At 46.1% G+C, this 19,697-nt stretch overlaps 1 protein-coding gene across 1 annotated transcript in view; it reads left to right on the top strand.

Moving 5' to 3' along the window:
* The window catches only part of PPME1 (protein phosphatase methylesterase 1), a 34,515-nt gene extending 15,099 nt beyond the window's left edge, over positions 1-19,416 (top strand). The window contains exons 3-14 of the mRNA XM_037376655.1: positions 1,017-1,109; positions 4,024-4,081; positions 4,649-4,700; positions 6,498-6,652; positions 7,153-7,243; positions 8,384-8,449; positions 9,236-9,368; positions 10,166-10,295; positions 10,948-10,992; positions 11,981-12,045; positions 13,091-13,158; positions 14,470-19,416. Of these exons, the coding sequence (XP_037232552.1) occupies positions 1,017-1,109; positions 4,024-4,081; positions 4,649-4,700; positions 6,498-6,652; positions 7,153-7,243; positions 8,384-8,449; positions 9,236-9,368; positions 10,166-10,295; positions 10,948-10,992; positions 11,981-12,045; positions 13,091-13,158; positions 14,470-14,488 (975 nt within the window). The 3' untranslated portion in view covers positions 14,489-19,416. The remainder of the gene's footprint in view (positions 1-1,016; positions 1,110-4,023; positions 4,082-4,648; positions 4,701-6,497; positions 6,653-7,152; positions 7,244-8,383; positions 8,450-9,235; positions 9,369-10,165; positions 10,296-10,947; positions 10,993-11,980; positions 12,046-13,090; positions 13,159-14,469) is intronic.
* The last annotated feature ends 281 nt before the right edge of the window (positions 19,417-19,697 follow it).

Below are 19,697 nucleotides of genomic sequence, written 5' to 3'. Positions count from 1 at the left end.
ATAAAAAGGATAATGGACCTACTTGGCTAGGTGGTGTACATAAGCATCCCAAATTTAAGCAAATCTTAGTTGTTTGGGATTTATTGTGCTACCAAGCTTGAGCTCCCATATGAAAGGTTGTGGACAGCTGTGGAAGCGGCTGAATTATTTATTGCATAGAGTTGGTGCCCACTGTTCCACCCCAGCTAGCTGTTACTGCTCCAGCAGGTCTCCTTGTGTGGATAAACCCCAGCTGATGACACTGTTTAAGCTGCGTAGGGAGCACCCGTGTGAACTGTTGGCAGCCAGCAGGTCCAAAGGGCACTGCGGTACGCAGCAGAAAAACGATGAACAGCCTCAGCGGTAACCACAGCTAGTATGCGTAGATTCAGAGGAGCGGTTTTGTCCACCCCGAGAACAGGAGGAGGGGGAGGTGCAGTGATTGTCTGATCTGTTGGTCACAGTTTCAGACACTGAACACAGATCTCACGACTCCCAGTTCTGTGCCCTTCCCTAAGTGACATTGGTTTTAGTGGTAAACTGATTTTTCTGTATCTTAATATATACTGTAAGGGGACATTAGCTATTTAGTGAAGCATTTTTGCTGTATGTATTCCAGGGATAAATTATATTGCCTTAAAAATCTTGTTTACTGACTTATCTGACGTTTTTTCCTTGGAAGTCATTAAAAAATAAACCAAATCAAAATTACATGCTCCAAAGTGCATGCTGATCACGGTTTGGTTTCTCTCTTAGTTGTTTAATTCTTTTTGTGCACAGGGGGGAGAAGGGTGTGGGCAGGAGATAACATGGGATATGGGAAGGAGGAGACTTGGGCAGCAGGGAAACAACTCTTGAAGCTTAAATAAAGTTAGTTACATTTTGTTCAGGTTATGCTTGCAGTGCCTGTTGATCAGAGGGAGAAACCAGGCGTTGGGTACACAAGGGTAGAAACAAAACACTGTTGGGTATTGCAGACTCCAAAATACATGCAACTAAGTAATTCATAACTGTGAAATGTCCTTAACTGTTCATACACTTTTCGAATTTACAAAAGCGGATTGGAGGGGCCTGTCTTACTGCTGTTACACGGTGGAGGCCATTCTGCTCTTTCCTGGGCTGTATTTACTGTAAGTAAGCTGCTGCTTTCTAGAAGTATGTATGTACGCAAATGCGTGGAAGGCAACTAACCATTCAGCTATGTTAAGCACAGGAGAATCAACTCGGAAAACCGTCTTATAATCTCCGGGTATGCACCTGACTCAAGTCTTACATAGTTCAGGCAGTGTATTTATTAAATAGGCAAAGCACATGCAAAGGTTTATTGTCTAGGTTTTAATTATCAGCAGTAGCCAAAACTACGTCTGCCAAAAGTAGCTTGCGTGTTTTAATGAAGTGCCAAGCCATTTCTCATCATATCGTATCCTTTTTTTTTTTTTTTTTTTTTTTTTTCCCCAGAAGGCTGCTTTTTCATGACTACCAGTGAAAGCTGAACAGCTTTACCTCATCATGACAATATTATCTTTGCATGGTTGAGGTCCTGTTTGACTTGTTGATAAATCTCATTTGCTGCTCAGGCAACAATCTGAAACACAAACTGAGATGGTGTCATCAGGCATGAGCATGGGGACTGACCAAACCAAAATTCTTCCCTCCCCCCATTCCCTTTAAAAAATGAAGGGAGTTAGGGAAGAAAAAAAATTCTGAAGGATTTCAAGTAAAGTAAAATCACTTGCAGTGTGATCTTTTTATTATTTATTTGTTTTATTTGGGACCTTTTTAATACAGGAACTCTTTGAGTTGTCTAGTGCCCTTAACAAAAGGATGCTGTAGGATGACTTTCATGGAAGCGTGACTGGACAGATGAAGTCTCTACATCTCCCCTGTGCATTTGTGTCGTATTTGTTACCTTTTAGCTGTTTGGGTGGCTGTAGATCATTTAGCTTTTAAGCTGGGATTTAAAGGAGTAACAAGAATGAACGTCTTGCAAGAGTCACCACCAACTGTTCTGCAATTCCCAACGTGGCTACCATTGAATAATCTTGATGGTGTAATCATAAACCATCTTGTAATATGGTGAGACGCATTATAAAAATACTTTGCCAACTGGGCTGTAATCTTGGATTTGAGTAGTAGTTTGACACCCAACAGTTCATTTGTAACTCTACCTGACCCAGAGCCTGGTGCAGATATGCGTCTTCTGAAACTGGTGAACTTTAAGTCTTAAATCTCTGTCTTACTAAATCCTGTAGTTACTTGCTTTTAGCTCACGAGTTGCCAAGGTGGATGGATGTCTTTTCCTCTGCTGGTCTGGTGTTTTTGTAAGTGGTATAAAAGTACCTTAAACAGATGCAGTGAAGGTCGTGGCTTTTAATTGGAGGCAGAGGTATGAAGTCGTGTGTTTCTGAATTAAGGAAAAGGGCTTCTTAGAAGTCACTTCCCCACTCTCTAGAGCTCCTTATTTCCAGTAGCAACACCAATACCGTTTTTACATTTAAAAATCTCCAGAGTTGAAGTTAGCAAAGCGATTGCAGTCATAACGTCGCACCCTACGGTTACTGGCTTTTTATGTTACTGTTGGCAATTAACCAAGTTGGCTCACATACAAGATTCACATAGATTTATGCCTTGCACTTGAGACCGTGTCTGGAGAAAGAAACTGTCACAACAATTAGCTCGTGCCTTTGTGTGGCTGCTATAGATTTGTTTCCTTTGTGCATTTTGAAATGAAAATTTGTCCCAAGCAGGCAAACGTTAAATTTTTGGGATGAACCAGAACTTAAAAAAAAAATAATAATTCCAAACAACCCCTCCCCCCAAAAACCAAAAAGAATCCCCAATTGGGAGGCATTGGGAGTAACCATCTGTAAATTAGAAAAAGCCCGCGGGAGTGGCATGCTCCTTCCTTCGTTTGCTTGTTGGCCTGGTCACTTCCTGGGTGATGTGTTTGTACTTCTCTTGACCAAAGCACTCCTGTTTGGATAAACCTCAGCCCACTAGATCGCTTCCCATTCTCGCGCGTCATGTTGATGATCCTCTTTCCTTATTCCCTACTGACAACAGTTTGATTTTTAGCAGCGGGTTGCTTCTCTGACTAGGTATGCTATTGCTTAGGTGCCAGAACGCCTTGCAGATCGAGGTTTAGGGTGTCTTTGGGGGCTCTAAAGTATAAACTTGTGGATTCAGTGGTTTGGGGGGAGAGCAACTGCTGTAGCCATTTAGGAGCTGAATAGCCGAACAATCAAAATGAGAGGACTGGGTAGCTTTCGGATCTCTGCCCATTATGTAGGTGGTTCTGTTAAGAATCCCTCAACAAATTCCCCCACTTCTGCAGGCTGTTATTTAAATAATCGATGATTCCTTAACACAAAAGTCTTCCTTTCAACAAAGAACGCCACTTAAACTGAGGTAAATTGAGCTGTCAGAGACAAATAGAACGATAATTTGGCTCAATAGAGCCAAAATAATATTGCAGCTCTACCTTACTTGAAAAAGATTCCTCACTTGTTCCCCCCAACCCCTTTGGACTAATAATTTTTAGACATTTCAGCCTTCCTGTAAAATTCTGTTCTTTGAGAGCAAATCGAGTACGTGCTGGAAAGCAGCTGCTTCATCTTCGTCTGCTGTGTAGCCAAGACTAATTTTGTAGCCTGTGGGGCTTGGGGAAGGGGGGCATCGCTTTGGTGTCTGTAATCCCAGTGCTGCATTTCAATTTTCAGAGGTGTTAGAGAGCTTGAATTTATTATCCAAGGAAACACACGTAATGTCTTATGCACAGTGAAATAAATGTCCTCAGAGACAGCGTTAACAATGGTAGAAAGGGTGGAGCTGTGGTTAGTTAAGGGTAGTTTATATAGAACCTTCTTGCTTGCTTTCTGCGACACTGCGTGCAATCCATATTCTGCTGCGTTGTTGACAGTAGAGGGGTTTTGTTGCACCATCCGAGCCTTTGCTGTTGTTTCAGGGAGTGCTTAATGTTGCTAATCCTTTTGAAGGTGAGGTGTGGCACTTTGCAAATTATGTTATCTTTGTCTCTTCTTGCAGTCTGCGATCATTAACAGGATTCAGTGTAGGATTGTGGCTTTAGATCTCCGAGGCCATGGTAAGTAAAATAAGTAAATTTAAAATCACATAACCATGCTACGCACTCTTGTCTTTTAAAGAAGATGTAATGAACCCCTCCCAGGATGACTAAGAAAGCATCCTTAAGGCGTCCCAATTTTTCTTCAAAAGCAGGGAGGGAAAAGTGGCTTCTAGAGCTCCACAGCCACCTTTCCTCACGTGCCAGAAGCTGAGACGTTCTGCACCTTTGTGAGAGGCAGTGCTGGACTTGCTCCTTCCTATGTATTGGCACCCCACCCCACCTCCCCCTTCATGTTTTCATAACCTATGGGCAGTCTTTACCATTAGAAATAAGGTCTGTTCTTTAGTTTTAAGATGCATTGCAAATACGGAACAGTTATGGGGAGCATTTCCTACCCGTAAGCTATAACGCGATAAAGTACCGACTGTTCCTATTAATTCTGGGTTTCTTAATTATTCATGTTAACTGCAGTTGGCTCACTCTTAATAACTGTGCCAAAAAGCTTTGTGCAGTGGCTGCTCTGAGCCCTGAGAGGGGTCTGAAGGTTTTGAGCTTACGTGAACTTAAGTTTTTTTGTTCTTTCAGGAGAAACAAAAGTTAGGAATCCTGAAGATCTGTCAGCAGAGACTATGTCAAAGTAAGGAAGTCTATGCTGTCTCTTCAGTATTTCTGTTTTCACAAACCTTTATTTTCTTTCCTTGATTGAACAGTAAACTACTTGAGGACACACAAGGGAGCTGGAAGATTGTTTCATTTCACATGGTTCTGGTAGTTATCCCTTCTTTTCCTGCTGTTTTGGGACAGTTTGAAGTTTATTTGAAATTACATCTCCTCTAGCTGAGCCAGGGGCCAAGCTGGAGTCGTTTCCTCGGTGCCCTCGGTTCTTAAATTCACTTTAAAGATCAGTGGCTTCATTGCAGTGAACACCTTAAACCTGCGACATGCTATAACGCTGGCTAGACCGAGATTTCCCAGGAGAAGGGGAACGCTTTCCTTGGGCATTTGAGCTTGAGAGCACCAGTTTGGTTTTTCCTCGAGCAAGTCCACCTTGGAGTGGCGGCATCCCCAGAGCTGGGTCACTGGCTGAGGCTTCCAGGGTGGAGGCAGTTGCTTTTTCATCTGTCACAACCTGCTTTGGGATGCAAATCCCCCCCCCCCCCCGCCCCTTGACAAAGCTGTAAGGAAAACAAATACCCACGGCTAAGCACATTACTTTATGTCCACATGTAGTACAAAGAGACTCTTTGCTGTGACCGGTTAAATCATGACGGATTTTGTAACCTTAGTATGAACAAATCCCCTTGGTTTGTTGTGGGGAGGCCATGTGTGAAATGTATTCTGACTTCCATTGTGTACCTCATTGCTGCTGCTTATGGCTTGTCAGATCCTGATGTGGTGTTGTCCTGAGGAGATGCTGTATGAAATTATTAGAATTTTTTAGATCTGGAGCAGCGCTGCTGTGGGGGGAAAACAAGTTCTTTTTGGTTTTAAACCTTTCTCCTCTTAGCAATGAGCTTGAAAGTTATCCCTGAATAGCCTTTAAATGGGAGCCTTGAGTTATAGCTGGTTTTCTTTACTTATAGCTGGTTTTCTTTTTTTTTTTCTTTCTTTACCAAATCCTCAAGCAGTTTTCTCTGATAGAGCAAATAAGCTGGTCAACTTTTTGTTGTTGTTGTTTTTTTGGTTTTACTTGTTTTCCATTTTCTAGTTGCAGCATTGCTCAGGTCTCTGGTTCCTCTGAATGGTTTTAGTCAGGAAAGTCAATCCGAGTGTCTTAAACCACAGTGCTCTTCAGTAGATTCCAGTCATTAGCTCTGCTGTGGGTTTGGGGTTGGTGGATCATACGAGCCAGCTTTCACGCCCTGCGGTGACAGTGGCAGTTTAAAGTAGGTGCCTTATGGAAAGGATGGGGAAATTGCCCCTTGCCTCGTAGTATCTGTGCTCACGATCTGGATCTTCCTGCTTGCACTCGGTGGTGTTCAGCTTTGCCTCGGTCAATAGGGCTCAGTTACTTTCTGTCTTTAATTGCAAATGGTTTCTCCTTTTAGAACAGTGAATTTCTTAGTGTGTGCTTCCACGTGAGAGGATTTGACAGCTTATTCTCACCTTTTATTTAAAATTCCCTCCAGCTACTGTCTGTAAAAAATGCTCTCCAGGGTTTTCTTTTAGATGAGCACTTTCTGTTAGTAAAATGGGAAATTACGTGCTTGTTCAGCAAAATATTGGGTTGCGTGATTTCCTGTATTGGTACCTAGATGAAACAGTGATAAGAGAATAAACTTGTCTCAATTCCTGTGGATTAAAAAAGCATACAGGCAGGATTTGGAGCTAGACATCTGTCTTGGATCTGGACTTTCTGCTCCCATTGTACAAATCTGCTTCGGAAATGTATCAGGGTAGAGATGCTGACCATGCTTTTGTCTGGATTTGGCAGAGACGTTGGAAACGTGGTTGAAGCTCTGTACGGGGACCTTCCTCCCCCTATCATGCTGATTGGGCACAGCATGGGGGGGGCCATTGCAGTGCACACGGCGGTCGCAAATTTGGTGCCAAGTTTATTGGGTCTGTGCATGATCGATGTTGTGGAAGGTAAGTGCGTGCCCCCTTGGATAGGCTTCTGTCTTCCATGTTGATCTCTGTCTTTTATCCCAGATCCCGGAACACAGAAAGTTTTGCCTGGTTTTTAAGTCATTGCCAATTCCTTCCTCCTGACAGATGCTGCCTACACAAAAGTCATTCTGGTGTGACTCCTCCTTTTGCTTTTCCCAGATGGGCTCTCTGTTTGCCACTTCCCTGATAATTTCTTTGCAATACTTTCTTGTTAGCAGGGAGGTGGGTGGCTTTTTATATAATTCATGGTGCTTCTCTTACTATCTGAATTTCCTACCTGTTCAAATAGTAATAATTGTTTAATGTGGGAGCAGGTGTGACTGTGGGCTTAGGAGTACCAAACTATATTTTCCTTAAGAGCGTTAAATCCCCAGTGAGCTCCAGCTCTCTCTGAGGGTGTTCCCTGGTAGCCAGTTCTGTATGGAGGGATGTGGCAATAATTTGATCGGATGCCATAAAGTTAAAATACTTGATTTTAGGTACAGCCATGGATGCGTTGAACAGCATGCAGAACTTCTTAAGGAGTCGTCCCAAAACGTTCAAGTCACTTGAGAATGCCATTGAGTGGAGGTAATGCATGGCCTTACAGGGTCACCAAAATCACCTGTCTTTGTAGCTTGACTCCCCAAGGAGAGAAAGTTTATGTATTTTGTGTGGTTTCTCCATTCGCACTCGCTTCCCCAGCTATTGTCACCAATTCCTTGGCTGATTGGACAGGGAGACATAGGTCTCAAAGGTAATTTAATTTCTTGAGGGAGTTGGCGAGGCAGCTGGAGAAGGATCCTCTGAGAGTTTCAACTAATGGAAAGCTTCGTGGTATGAATTGCAGCTTCCTTGTAAGTGTTCTAGTTATTACTGAAGAGGCTTGAGACATCCATCCCTCTTCTCCATAACCTGGAGACAAGAAGACTAAGAGGGGACCTCATCAATGCCCACAAATATCTCAAGGGTGGGTGCCACGAGGACGGGGCCAGGCTCTTTTCAGCAGCGCCCAGCGACAGGACAAGGGGCAACGGGCACAAAGTGCAAGACGGGAACTTCCATCTGAATGTGAGGAAGAACATCGTTCCCCTGAGGGTGACGGGACACCGGGACAGGCTGCCCAGAGAGGCTGTGGGGTCTCCTGCTCTGGAGACATTCAAACCCGCCTGGATGCGGCTCTGTGCAACCTGCTCTGGGAGAGCTGCTTCAGCAGGGGGGTGGGCTGGGTGGGCTCCAGGGGTCTCTTCCCACCCCGGCCACGCTGTGACTCTGTGTAAGATTCACGTGTAAGAAACAGGACCTACTTCTAGAACGACGTGCACATTTGACAGCTGCATTTGAAAGGGAGAGGCCTCGTGGTTAAGTCTGTAGACGGGACCCCAGAAAGCCCAGTTCTGTTGCCAAATACCCAGGTCGTTTCTGACCTCTCCCTGTCCCCTGCAACAAAATGGCTATAACCCTATTTCACTGTTTCCCCACCAGCACTTCTCCCACGTGTCTTTTAAATTCACAGTTACAGCGACAACGGGGGGTTCAAGCAAGTCGGCGTGTGGTGCGAGCCGCTCGGAACGCCTCCTGAGAACAGGAGGGCTGGAGTGGTTGGGGGAAATTGTGAGCTGTAAAGAGTTTTTACTCCTCTTTCTGTGCCTGCTAGTTCCTGAATCTGTTCAGTAAATATTTCTGCTCTCCTTCTGATTCTTTCTTTTTTTTTTTTTCCCCCCCCTGCAGTGTAAAAAGTGGACAAATAAGAAATCTTGAATCTGCCAGAGTTTCTATGGTCGGTCAAGTCAAACAGTAGGTGGTTTTTGGTTGTTGTTTTTTTTTTTTAAAGCTCTTAAAATCATCTTGTCTGTTTTACAATGCTGTTACTACAGAGCATAAATGCACTTGAAAGCAAAATACTTCTAGAAAACATGAATTTGTTATCATTTGATCCCTGTTGATATCGGCAGCAGTACTGAATCGTACTTAGGGGACTTGGAGAAAGCCGGGGAAAAATTTCCCTGGGGCAAAATCTGCCAAGAGCCGTGTTTTAAAAAGCTTAACTACTGCTGGTGGTATGTTCCCTGGTTTGTCTGCCTTTCTGCACGCATGATGAAATGAGTATTAGTCTGATACCTCTTCCGAAATTTTGCCCTGGATTGGGTTGGTTGCCTGGGGACGGTATCTTTCGCTTCCTTTCAGAAATTAATTATCGGTTGCATTTCGGGAGTGATCTGAGGTGGGTTTGGTAGGATCAGAGTAACCCGCTTGTGCCGCTCTAAGCCACGAAGTACCCGGAGCCTTTACAAATGTCTCGTACTTGGTTAAGAAAAGCTGTTATTGATTGTTCGACCGCTTTTGCCTCCCTTAAGTAGCTGTTTGCATTTGTATTTGCGCTGGGATACAAGTACTGCGCTGGCACTCGGTCCCACGGTTAGTCACGACCGTGTCTTTTATCCACAGCTGCTTTTAAACTGAAGGGTATTCTTTTCAGCCAGTATCTGAAAAATTGCTAAACGCTTTCATTTAAAACCTGTTTGTTGGGGGGTTTTTTGTTTGTTTTTGGCAGGGAATCAGTTGCTGGTTTTTTTTTCACAGGTGTGAAGGGGCTGCTAGTCCTGAATGTCCTAAAGCCATAGTGGAGGGTATTATTGAAGAAGAGGAGGAGGAGGAAGAGGATGAGGAAGGGGGAGGCTCTGTTAACAAAAGGAAGAAAGAAGACGACACAGAGGTAGGGACTTTCTTACTTGTGCTTTCAGCTTGTATTTGCACAATGCTTCCCTGCAAGAGTAGCTGCCAGTAGTTATCCGAATCGCTCTAACATAAAAGGCAGCAACTCCAGGGACCAAAAACTTTATATTGTGACTGTTGTTGTGGTTCTTCATCTCATGCCACTGATTCTATCTTAGACTGTTACCTGAAAGCATGTGTTTGGTTTTCTTTCCTGAGATGCTCACAAATTTAATGCATATGGGCTGAAATGGGGCTTCTGGCCTGAGGGAGGAATGCTCTTTTCTGAGTCCTTGTGGTATTTTTGTTTGTTTCCAAGGCACAGTAGCATTCAGGAGGTCTTACAGGCAATTGCAACCACCGAGGAATGTAAATTCCTCGAGGAACATCTTCCTCGAGGAACATCGTTGTAGCCAGCTTATCCCTCGTATCTCTGTGTCACCTAAGTGAGAGCAGAGTTGGAACATACAATTTGTGAGCTATTTGTGCCAGGAAAAAATAGCAAGTTGAGTGCCCTGAATGCTGCAGCCTTCTCTTGATCTATAGGTATAGCCCCACTGACTTTCTTGTTCCCTGCTCGTGTACTTTGGCTGTGATTTGGAGAGAAATTTCGAGCAAGGATAGTTGTCCCCTGAAAGTGTGTGATCCACCAGAGGGAGCCAGTATTTTTTTACATATATGTAGATATATTTCTTTTTTTAAAATGGAAGTACAGACTTCCAAGTGACACTCTGAGTTCAGCTTTTATTCCAGCTGTTTTACTGATCGCTAATGCAGAGCTCTGTCTCCTCCCTGCAGACAAAGAAGGAGCTCTTATACACGTGGCGAATTGAACTGGCGAAAACAGAAAAGTACTGGGATGGCTGGTTCAGGGGTTTGTCTAACCTCTTCCTAAGCTGTCCAACTCCAAAGCTTTTGCTTTTAGCCGGTATGTGTCTCTTCCAGTCCTGTCTCGGTTCAGTGGCTGTTGACTTCTGTGGTGTCCCACTTGTATTTTGGAGAATAGGGTCAGCGTTTGGCTAATGTCTTTGTCCGAGAACAGCAGACCTGTCTCTTCCACCCTGGCTCTTCTGTGTATCTTGAAATACCATTAAATGGTCCATTTGATCCGTGCCGATCTAGAATTAGTTCAGAGCCTCTAATACCAAAACAGCACGTAATGATACTGTGTATTGCTGCTGTTGGACGGGTGTTTCTGTTCTGTGATGTGGAAGAAGGGCAAACAGGACAGATCCAAGCTGCCCTTCAGCCCCGCTACTATGACATTTTCCTACAGATATGGGCATGATTTGAACTTTTCAGCTGAAAGTCAGATTATTGATGTGCTACAGCCAGCTGTAGCCCCTCTTTGTCCTTTAATAGGGAGTACAATGTGTGACAAAGATAAATATCCTTTCAAGTTGTGGGGAGGGATGTGTTCTTGCATTTTTGGATGGGATCCTTTCCTGTCACTTTACTCTTGTCCTTACGGTGGGTGTCAGATATCTCTTTTGTGTTTTTCAAGCCAAATGTCCCTTTCAGAATACCTTAGGCAGGTTCTCTCTGGCTTTTCTTCAGTACATCTGTTTGTTTGATTGTAGGTGTTGACAGGCTGGATAAAGATCTAACAATTGGACAGATGCAAGGTAAATATTTAATATTGTTACTCTATCCTTACTGTAATGCTCTTTTTGGATGAGAGCTTGTTGCTATGGGTACGTAAACGAGGGACAGCTGGGATGGCCTCTTACCAGGTGCAGTCTATATTGAAACAAATGCATGAAAGAATGAGTCCGTCCCAGAGTGTTCTGTAACTGTCTGTGGTTGTAGCAATGGTGGAAAAGAAGGGAAAGGTTGAATTAGAAGTCATTAAGGGCTGTTGCCATGGTTTTTCTTCAGTCTGGTGTTCAGTGTTTCCAGCCATGGAGCTGCCGTGCTTCTCTTGGATCAGAATGATTGTGAGGGCTTCTTTCTAATCTGTTTTTTCCCTTTCTAACGACGTTCCTGATGTTCCTAGCTAGAACAATTGGGACCATCCAAAACTCTCTGGTCTCCCCATGTTTCTGGCAGACATCGGACCAAGATTCAGCATCTGCATTAATGTTTTGGCATTTGGTTTGTGGCCTTTTTTTGCCCCCATCCCAGCTTCATTGGTCTCCAGAGCAACCAGTACTGGAAAGTAGTATTGGGTAGCAGGATAAACATTACATTAAGGCAGATCTGATTACGCTTCTGACTCTGAAAGGTAGCCTCACCTGTGTCAAGAAGCTCTTAAGAAGTTTAGCTTTGTTTTAACTCCTGGGAGCCTGCTCTAGTTACACCTGGGGCAGATGAATTAAGCAGCTGGTTCTTGCTTTCTTTGGAAACTGCTGCGTGTATTGTACGGTTTGCCCTAGAATTCTGTGCCTTCCCTGGTCCCTCGTCCATATAATGCATATAGTGAGATTTGGTGAGGTTTGTTCGTAAAGAATGTGAGGTCCTTTTTTAGAAGAGTTCATAAATCCACAGCGCTTTTTAGGGTGTAGTCATGTCTGATGTTTCCTGTGTACCCAAAAACTGTTTGCCTAAAACCGTTGCTGTTAGGAATCCGGATCACTTAAAAAGCAGCTCCAGTGATGATTCTCTTGGTTGCAGGGAAGTTTCAGATGCAGGTCCTCCCACAGTGTGGCCATGCAGTCCATGAAGATGCTCCAGACAAGGTGAGCCCCACTGTGGGGTTGAAGCTAGATAAGTCATGGGTTTAATGGCTTAAATGCAAAAGGGGTCAGTTCCTTACTGTGAAGCAGAGATTAGACTTTAGGGGCATTTTTTGGCACGATATCTTAACTAGCTGGCTATTCGTAAAACAGTTTGGAGTTTTAAGCTGGTTGGAAAGCCTGGGCTAAGATGTTACATGACACAGGGCTTGGCTAGGTTACAGATTTACCTTTCAGGCTAGTGGTGATAAACCAAATTCTTACAATGTGGATTGTGGATTGATCCTCCCTGATTTTCCTCCTGAAGTTCTCCAGTCTCCCTTGTACTAAGCTGCAGCTTTTGGGGTTGGTCTGTGTTTAGCTGAGTCGGGTGGCTCACATTTTCCAAATACAAACCAAATGTTACTGAAATGGTGTACAGGCTGACAAAGCAGTTGCTGCTTCTGGGTACTGCTGAACTTCGTGTCTAGATAGAAGCAGGAATGTGGTGCAGCCAGTGGAGCCTGTGGCTGGAAACGTGTCTGGTTTTAAAACTTGTCCTACACTGACCACTGTCAGTGTAAAACTCGGCCTTTCTGTGCTTCGCTTGACCAACCTGAAATAGGGATTTTTATTGACACCTGATCAGTTCTTCCATTGTTATCCTTTTTAATATACATTCTAAGCTGTATTATTACTGTCTTGATTGATTCTTTATAGAGATACCTTGCATCATGATTTTGCCAGACCTTTCTTCCCCTGCTAAACTTAGGCATTTTTTTAAGAATTACTGAAAGAGGTGGAGAAAAAGTTTGGTCAGTTCTTGAATGTGAGATCAGTGTTGGAGTAATGGTGGAGGCATGTAGTTCCTTTTTTTTTTTTAATTTTTTAATATAAAAGCATGTCATGATGGAGCTCTTAGTTTTAAAGGAGCAAACTTGATTCAGCAAGAGCATCCTGAGGATGTGAACTGTTGTTGGCAGTGCTGCAGTCTTTGAAAACTGACTGGATTTCTTGTTATCTTTATGTCCCTGAGCAGATGATTTTTTTTCCTCCCCCCTTCCTTCAGGTTGCTGAAGCTGTTGCGACGTTCCTGATCCGTCACAGGTTTACAGAGCCCATCGGTGGATTCCAGTGGTAAGGCTCTGCGGGTGCTAAAGCTGGGCAGACCTTGAGCAGAGCTTTTGCTCTGAACTGCCTGCGTGTTTGGCTCTCGGTGCGGGAGGGTGGAGTTTTAGCATAATGCTAAAAACCACGTGTAAACAAACAGCTTTGAATCACAGCCAGTAATGTATTTGGTGTTTTTCTTCTCTCTAAACTTCTCACATATTAATTTGCGTCAGTGAAACCTCCTTCCTTGGAGGGGAGGAGCAAAGCAGATCCTCCCCAGCCGATCCTTTATACCTGGCCAGAAGGCAGAATTACAAGTTTTGCAGTGCTTAGTTTAAAGAATATTTTAAGTAATCAAGGCCCTGTGTTTTTGGAAACAACTTGCACCGCACCAAGAAATACTGGTGAGATTAGACAGGGGAAGGTGCGTGCTTTGCTTCGCAGACTTTCCATGCTTGCCTCATGTGTTTTCACATCGTAGTGAACTGTAGGAGCCTGGTCGCTGCGATCAGCCACGCAGTGGTGGGGGGAGGTTGTGACTCACGAGGCTGACTGGAAAAACTCCCAAAGCCTTCGTTATAGTACCGTAAAGCTAATAACTAAACTGATGCTTAGCCCTCTTGAATTTAAATTCTGGTTGAGCATCATCTTTCAGGCAAATGGTAAAATAAGCATGTTAGTCAAGCAGTCTGGAAAAGTCCTTCTGCTTTTAGCTGAGAATTCTTCAACAAGAGCTAGAAGCCCCAGAATGTGTGATGCTTTAGGACTGGTAATGCTAAGGAGGTGTTGCTGGATGATCTCTTTCTGTTTTCCCCCTTTATCCTATGCCCTTGGGGATGAAATGCAGGACTGTGGACTTGCATATTTTTCATCCAGTGAAAGGATATAGTGTAGGTTGGTGTGTAAACAGTGAGAGAGGGAGAAGCCCAAAGGACTGTACTGCACCGCAGTGTTGAATCTCCCCCAGGCATCTGGCAACCTGTGCTGCCTCTGTGAGTCCTGAAGGAGCTAGCCTGTTGCTCCTGCTATTACCGTTGTAGCAAAAGCAGCTTTAAAACAAGAGGCTTGGAGAAAGCGAGGTGGCTTGCTGGCCTTATTGTGTCCTTAAGCCATAGAGATGACAACACGTTAAGCTTTTGTGCTTCTCGCTATTTGTAGAGCTCACAAGTGATTGTTGAATGTGGCAATGCTAATTGTAACCTGCATGATAGACTCCTTTTGGTCTTGTTTGATCTTGGGTAACCGATTCAATTTAGGGTGTTGCAGAGTCAAATACCTGCGGAGAATACCTCGATTTTAATGTGTGACCTTTCTTCCACTCTTCTTTTTCCCTCCTAGTGTGTTTCCTGCTTGTTAATACCCTGGTGTTCTCCAGCACTAAGTTCTGTTGTAAATAAACTGCACCAGAGGCCACTGTGATGTATCCATAACCTTTCATCTCTCCAGTTCAGCAGCAGTGAGAAGTTGGTGTGAGATTCATCCCCTAGAACTAGTTCTCCAGAATGTGTAAATGCTTAGGGACTTCCTTGCTGGGAAGCAGCTTGTACTGAAGACCATGAAAAGCTCTTCAGGGCCCTGGAAGTGGGCTCCTCTCTGCTGCCACAAGGAAAGACCTCCTGAAATCCCAAGTAGTCAGTCATACCAATCTGCATCAATTCTCAGGCTCTCTTGGACCCAACTGCAAAAGGGCCATTGGCGGCCCAGATCCACCGAGGGCATTGCAGCATAGCCAAAGGCTTCAGGATTTCTCTGTGGAATCGTCTAATCGTCTTTGAAGTGCCCCTTAGGTTTGTTTTTTATATGCACGTTTCTTTCCCCTGAAGCAGATGAGGAATTGGCTTCCTTGGGAGCTCAGGTTTCGTCTCACCGATGCCAGCCTTGTGGGTTAAGCTGTGGGAAGAGCCTAGATGCTATTTTCCTGGGCAGAGTTGGATGGGACTGTAAAGCAAAAAGGCAAGGGGAGACCATGAGCTCTGTTTCTGCATCTTGCGGCTTTCTTAGAAACCAGCCTGGATAACTCCATCTACTGCAGACACATAACAGGCAGGGGACTTCGGGCCGACGTTTGTGGGGAAGACCTGATGTCGCAGCACTCTCAAAACTAGCCAGCTGCAACAAGGTCTTTTACCATCACCTACCAAGTTAACTTCACTAAGTAGTTAGCACGCCTTGCCCCGGCATGGCCACCAATCCCCCACAAGGTCTCAAAGGTCCATCTACTTTTCAAGCTGTTCCTTCATGCTCTTCTGGCCAGTCCCTCTGCTTCTCACCTCTGCTGCCTTCTCCTTGTCTCTCCTCATCCAGGGCGCGCTCTCTCCTCCAGATCTCTCTTCATTGGCTACTCTTTTCTTTAGCTGCCCTCCTTAGAGCTATTTAACCACTTAACAGAACCAGCCACAGCTACTTCAGCCGACCCCCGCCCCTGAAGCCAGCCCACAGCTGTATATTATCGATGCTAATTAACGCAGCTTCATTCCTCTACAACCCGAGACCAGCAGTAACAACGCGCTCAGCAGGCGGTTTGCCTGTTTTGGCCATTCTCTGTCCCCGGAATGTGTTTATGCTTCCCTTCTTGTAGCTGCCACGTGCAACTGAACAGAGATCAGCGCCTTCGGGATGAAAAAATGCAAAACGTGCAGTAGATAAAACCCTGGAGAGCTTGGAGTCAGTTCTGCTGATGTCGATGCAGAGATGTGGGCAGCTGCCGCTGTGTTATGCTCCCCCGGTACTGGAGGAAAGACCTTGTTTTCCCTGTTGTTTCCTAGATCGTTTCACTGCCTGCCTTCCAGATTTCCATGTAAATGCAGTAGTTACACAGTTTCTCTTCAGGGTTAAATTATCCACAGTTTGTCAGGTTGCTTTCACCTAAGAATTACTCTTGAGCCTAAGAGCAGACACGTTCTGGAGCAGTTTTCCTCAATATTTTGCTGGTGGATGTCTGAAATCATCAGGGGGGTTTGCCTTGTGTCCGTAACCCCTCGATGCCGTGCGATGAAAGCGGTGGTCAGCGCCGTTTGGCTGAGGCAGAGTGCTGTCGTGTGCCTCTGCGCGTACGTCCTGTGATGAGCTGTCGTGAATTCTGGGCACGTGAGAGTTGCAGGTGAGGCCAAGGGAGACGGTGTGAAGAGCCGGCAAAGCCCGGTTTGACTTTGGCCTTTACCCCGACGCAGCCACTCGTCTCCCCTGACGCCTTCGCGTGCGAGCCCTGGACGCAGCAGTCACGGCCTTGCTCTGTGGCCCTTCCCTGTCCCATCAGGGTGGGAAATGCCTGAATTAGAGACAAGAAAGCCGTGTTCCAGGAAGCTGTGCTCTCTCCTGGTACTTAGGCCATCGGCATTTGGGTGTTAAAAGAGCAATTGCTGGCTCCCGGCGTTTCCCTCTGTAAGTTGCCACGTTCATTATTGCGTTACTTTACTGTGACCTCGATGTCATGTTCACCGCTGGTTTCGTTGCTGATGGGTTAAATGGATCTTCAGTAGTTGAGATGCAAAATAGCACTTTCCCCAGACTGTATCCTGAAGATTGGCGAGATTCTCAGTCCTTTCCAGGTGATTCCTGTGTTCAAATTGTTAGAGATTAAATAGTACAGTATGTATGTCCAGGGTCTCGCTTCACGGGTTCGTTAAGCATGTGCCTGTTGTCGTACTCATGAATGATCTCGGTAAAGTCACCTTCCTCCGTGCTGAAGTAACTTGGAGGATCTGGCTCCGAGTGATTCGTTGCGGTAACTCCTCATGTGTGTCCCTCATGTTATCCCTTTCATTTGCTTTTACAGTTTGTGAAATCTTTAAAAACCAACCAAACAACAAAAAACAAACAAAACCCTCCATGCAAAGCCAATCAGTTTTGTGTTCTGTAGAAGCACCAGTGGAAAATGAATGACTGCTTCTGAATCCTGTGGGCTCCCCCAGCATTATATTTTGTTAACATTTGAGAAGTGAGTGAAAAAATAAATATTTCAATAGCCATTTTAATGTGGCATTGCTGCGTGCCAAGCTCTCGGTCCTGATCTGCACCGCGTAGGTGGCTGTTGAGGGCCTCGTGTGGTGCTGGCTTCAAAAAAGGCGGACGGAGCAGCCGCGGGTGGGTGAGTGGAGGGGGAATTCCTTCTGTCTCTGTCAAGCCGGGTACATTTTTGAGGCTGTGCTTTTGTAGGACAAATATTCATGCTCCTGTTGCAGTTTCTTCTCCCTTTTCAGGGAGCTGCTGGCAGATATAAATGGTATTTCGGTGAAGGGTAGCACAGACCATGGTAATAGTAACTGTGGAGAGAAGAAATGTTCTCTTTGACTCATGAAAAACGGGGGCGTCTAGAAAATCCCCCCGTAACTCCCAACTTTTCACTGCGTTTTTCCACAGCCTGCAGCATTGTCCTGTCTCTGTAAAAGCAGATAAACAGGGGGAGGCTGTCTAAATTGAAAGGATGCTGGCTTTATGCTGGCGCTTTGGATTATTTAGAAATCTCTCTCGCTTTTGTTCCAGTTGTTGGATTGAGGATCGGTGGAAACTTTCACAACGGAAAATCCTAAGGCTTGGCAGGAAGCAGAAGATGCAGTTTGGGAGGCCGGTGTGTTGCAGGATTCGCTCAAGTTTTTCAAATCAGCCCCAGGGAGGGTTTTGCCAGCTGCCAGATTACACGCACCAGGCAAACCCATCGGTGACCTGTAGATGACAGGAGCACCGAGAGTGTTGGAACAAAGGTATTCCCTGTATTGCCGAAGCGAGTCAGTTTGGTTCGAACACAGCTCTTGCAAATGCAGAGCTCGGCTGCGCGTGTTTGAGCCCGCACAGTTCCTCTGTGCTGGTGTTTTGGAAACACTGTTGGTGGCCGGGGCGATTGCTGCCCGCAGACGCAGCCCGTCGGTGTGGCTGGACTGAGCTCGCTTTTCGTTCGAGCCTTGTCTTTTTGTGTCTTCGGTCTGCCCTGGCCCAGATGTGAAGTGGGTGGGAGATGATACCGAAGCCAATTAAAAACACTGATGCTTATTGTGACTGGAGGTCTCTTTCTGTGCAGCTGAGACACCCTCTAAAAAAGAAAAAAATAGTGAAGAGTTAAAAATCCCCGCAGTGATACAGAGGACCTGGGGCTGTCCAGCTGCGTTTCTTCCCTCAGGCCATGATAGTGGGTTTTCAGAGATGATGCAGCTATAGGGTTTGGTTTTTTCTTTTTTGTTTCCCCCCCTTTTGGAGAGGGAAGCAGCTGGTCAGCCCGGGAAAGCCCATTCCAGCCCTGCTTTCCACCCCTTCCTGATTTGAAAGGCAGAGCGCTGCATTGCTTGGCAGCACAAATTCCCACCCCCCCCACCCCACCCCCCCCCCACACACACCCAAATCTGCTCTGGTGGTGGTGAAATTGCTCCTGCCTGATGACAGAGTGACTTCTGAACCGAGCTCACGGTCGGGGAGCTCGCAGAGGGAGTGGTGGTGTGATGGATCCCATGGGTGATGACACCAGCAGCCCAGTAACGCCATGCTGGGGCGGTTCAGAGGGAGCCTCCTCGCTCAGGGCTGGCTGAGCGATGGCCGGAGGGCAAAGCCGCTCCCCGGCTTCTCGTTCGCTTCGGTGAGACCATCCCAGGACACCGAGAACTTTACCAGTGTGCTGCCGCGTTCAGCAGGCTCTTCGGTGAGCAGGGGGGCACTGGGTAGGAGAGAGCAAACAGCTTCGTGCTGATATCCTCTACCTCCTCAAATCCAGCTCGGATGGTTCTCCCCGCCTCCGTCTTTTATCCTGGGTGGGGAAGGGACTGGGAAAAGAGATGTTGGGAGGTGTCTGGCCATCAGCCCTTCACTGCTTTGAACTGGTGCTTGACACTCCCGAAAGGCTAGACCTAGATCTTCAGGTAAGGTCAAAAAAGTAGTTGATGGGTTGCCATTTCCAAGAAAACTCGGCCTGGGTGCTTCCTAACACCCGTCTCTGAGCCTGGCGTTCTGCTCCCAACCTGAAACCGCTGTTTGTGTTCCCCAAACCTGCTTCCCTGGGCTGTATGGGCTGCCCCGATCCATCCGGTACCGCCGTGCCCTCAGCACCTTGTCCGTAAGCATCGGAGACCTGCGGGATGCAGTGCCTGGGGGTTTGCTCCCAGCTCTGCTGTTGGGTGCTTTGCTGGTTTCCAGTCCCAGTCCGGTGCGGTGACCTCTTACCACGTGCTGCTGTTCCCAAAAGGAAAATGTGTGTCTGTTGGTTCTCCGGAGCACGCGCTCTGTGTCCCGTGTCAGCCTCATCCTCCTCGTGTCTCATTCGGTGTCTGTTTCTCTCGCCCACCAATAAAGCATTTGTGCAAAGCCTGGTGCAGGAGCTCCTCCTTTACCTTCCCCTGGGGTCCCTGGGGCCCCCCTGGAGGAGGGGGGGGCGTCCTGAACGTTCCTGGGGCCAGACCCAAGTCCTGGGTTTTGCTGGTGACTCACAGAAGCCTCTTGTCATCCGAAATATTCCCCCATCCCTGTGCTCGGCTGGGGGGAGGAGGGGTAGGGGGGTGCTTCAGCCACAGCTTTTGCTTTTCCCCCCCCTCCCTGCCGTAACCAGCGGTGCCCACCTGTGCAGAAACACCTGAAAGTCATAAACC

Source organism: Falco rusticolus, chromosome 2 (assembly GCF_015220075.1).
Source record: "Falco rusticolus isolate bFalRus1 chromosome 2, bFalRus1.pri, whole genome shotgun sequence".
Classification (NCBI taxonomy): Eukaryota; Metazoa; Chordata; class Aves; order Falconiformes; family Falconidae; genus Falco; species Falco rusticolus.
The sequence above is the reverse complement of the archived record's forward strand: the minus strand, read 5'-3'. Positions and strand labels throughout refer to the sequence as shown.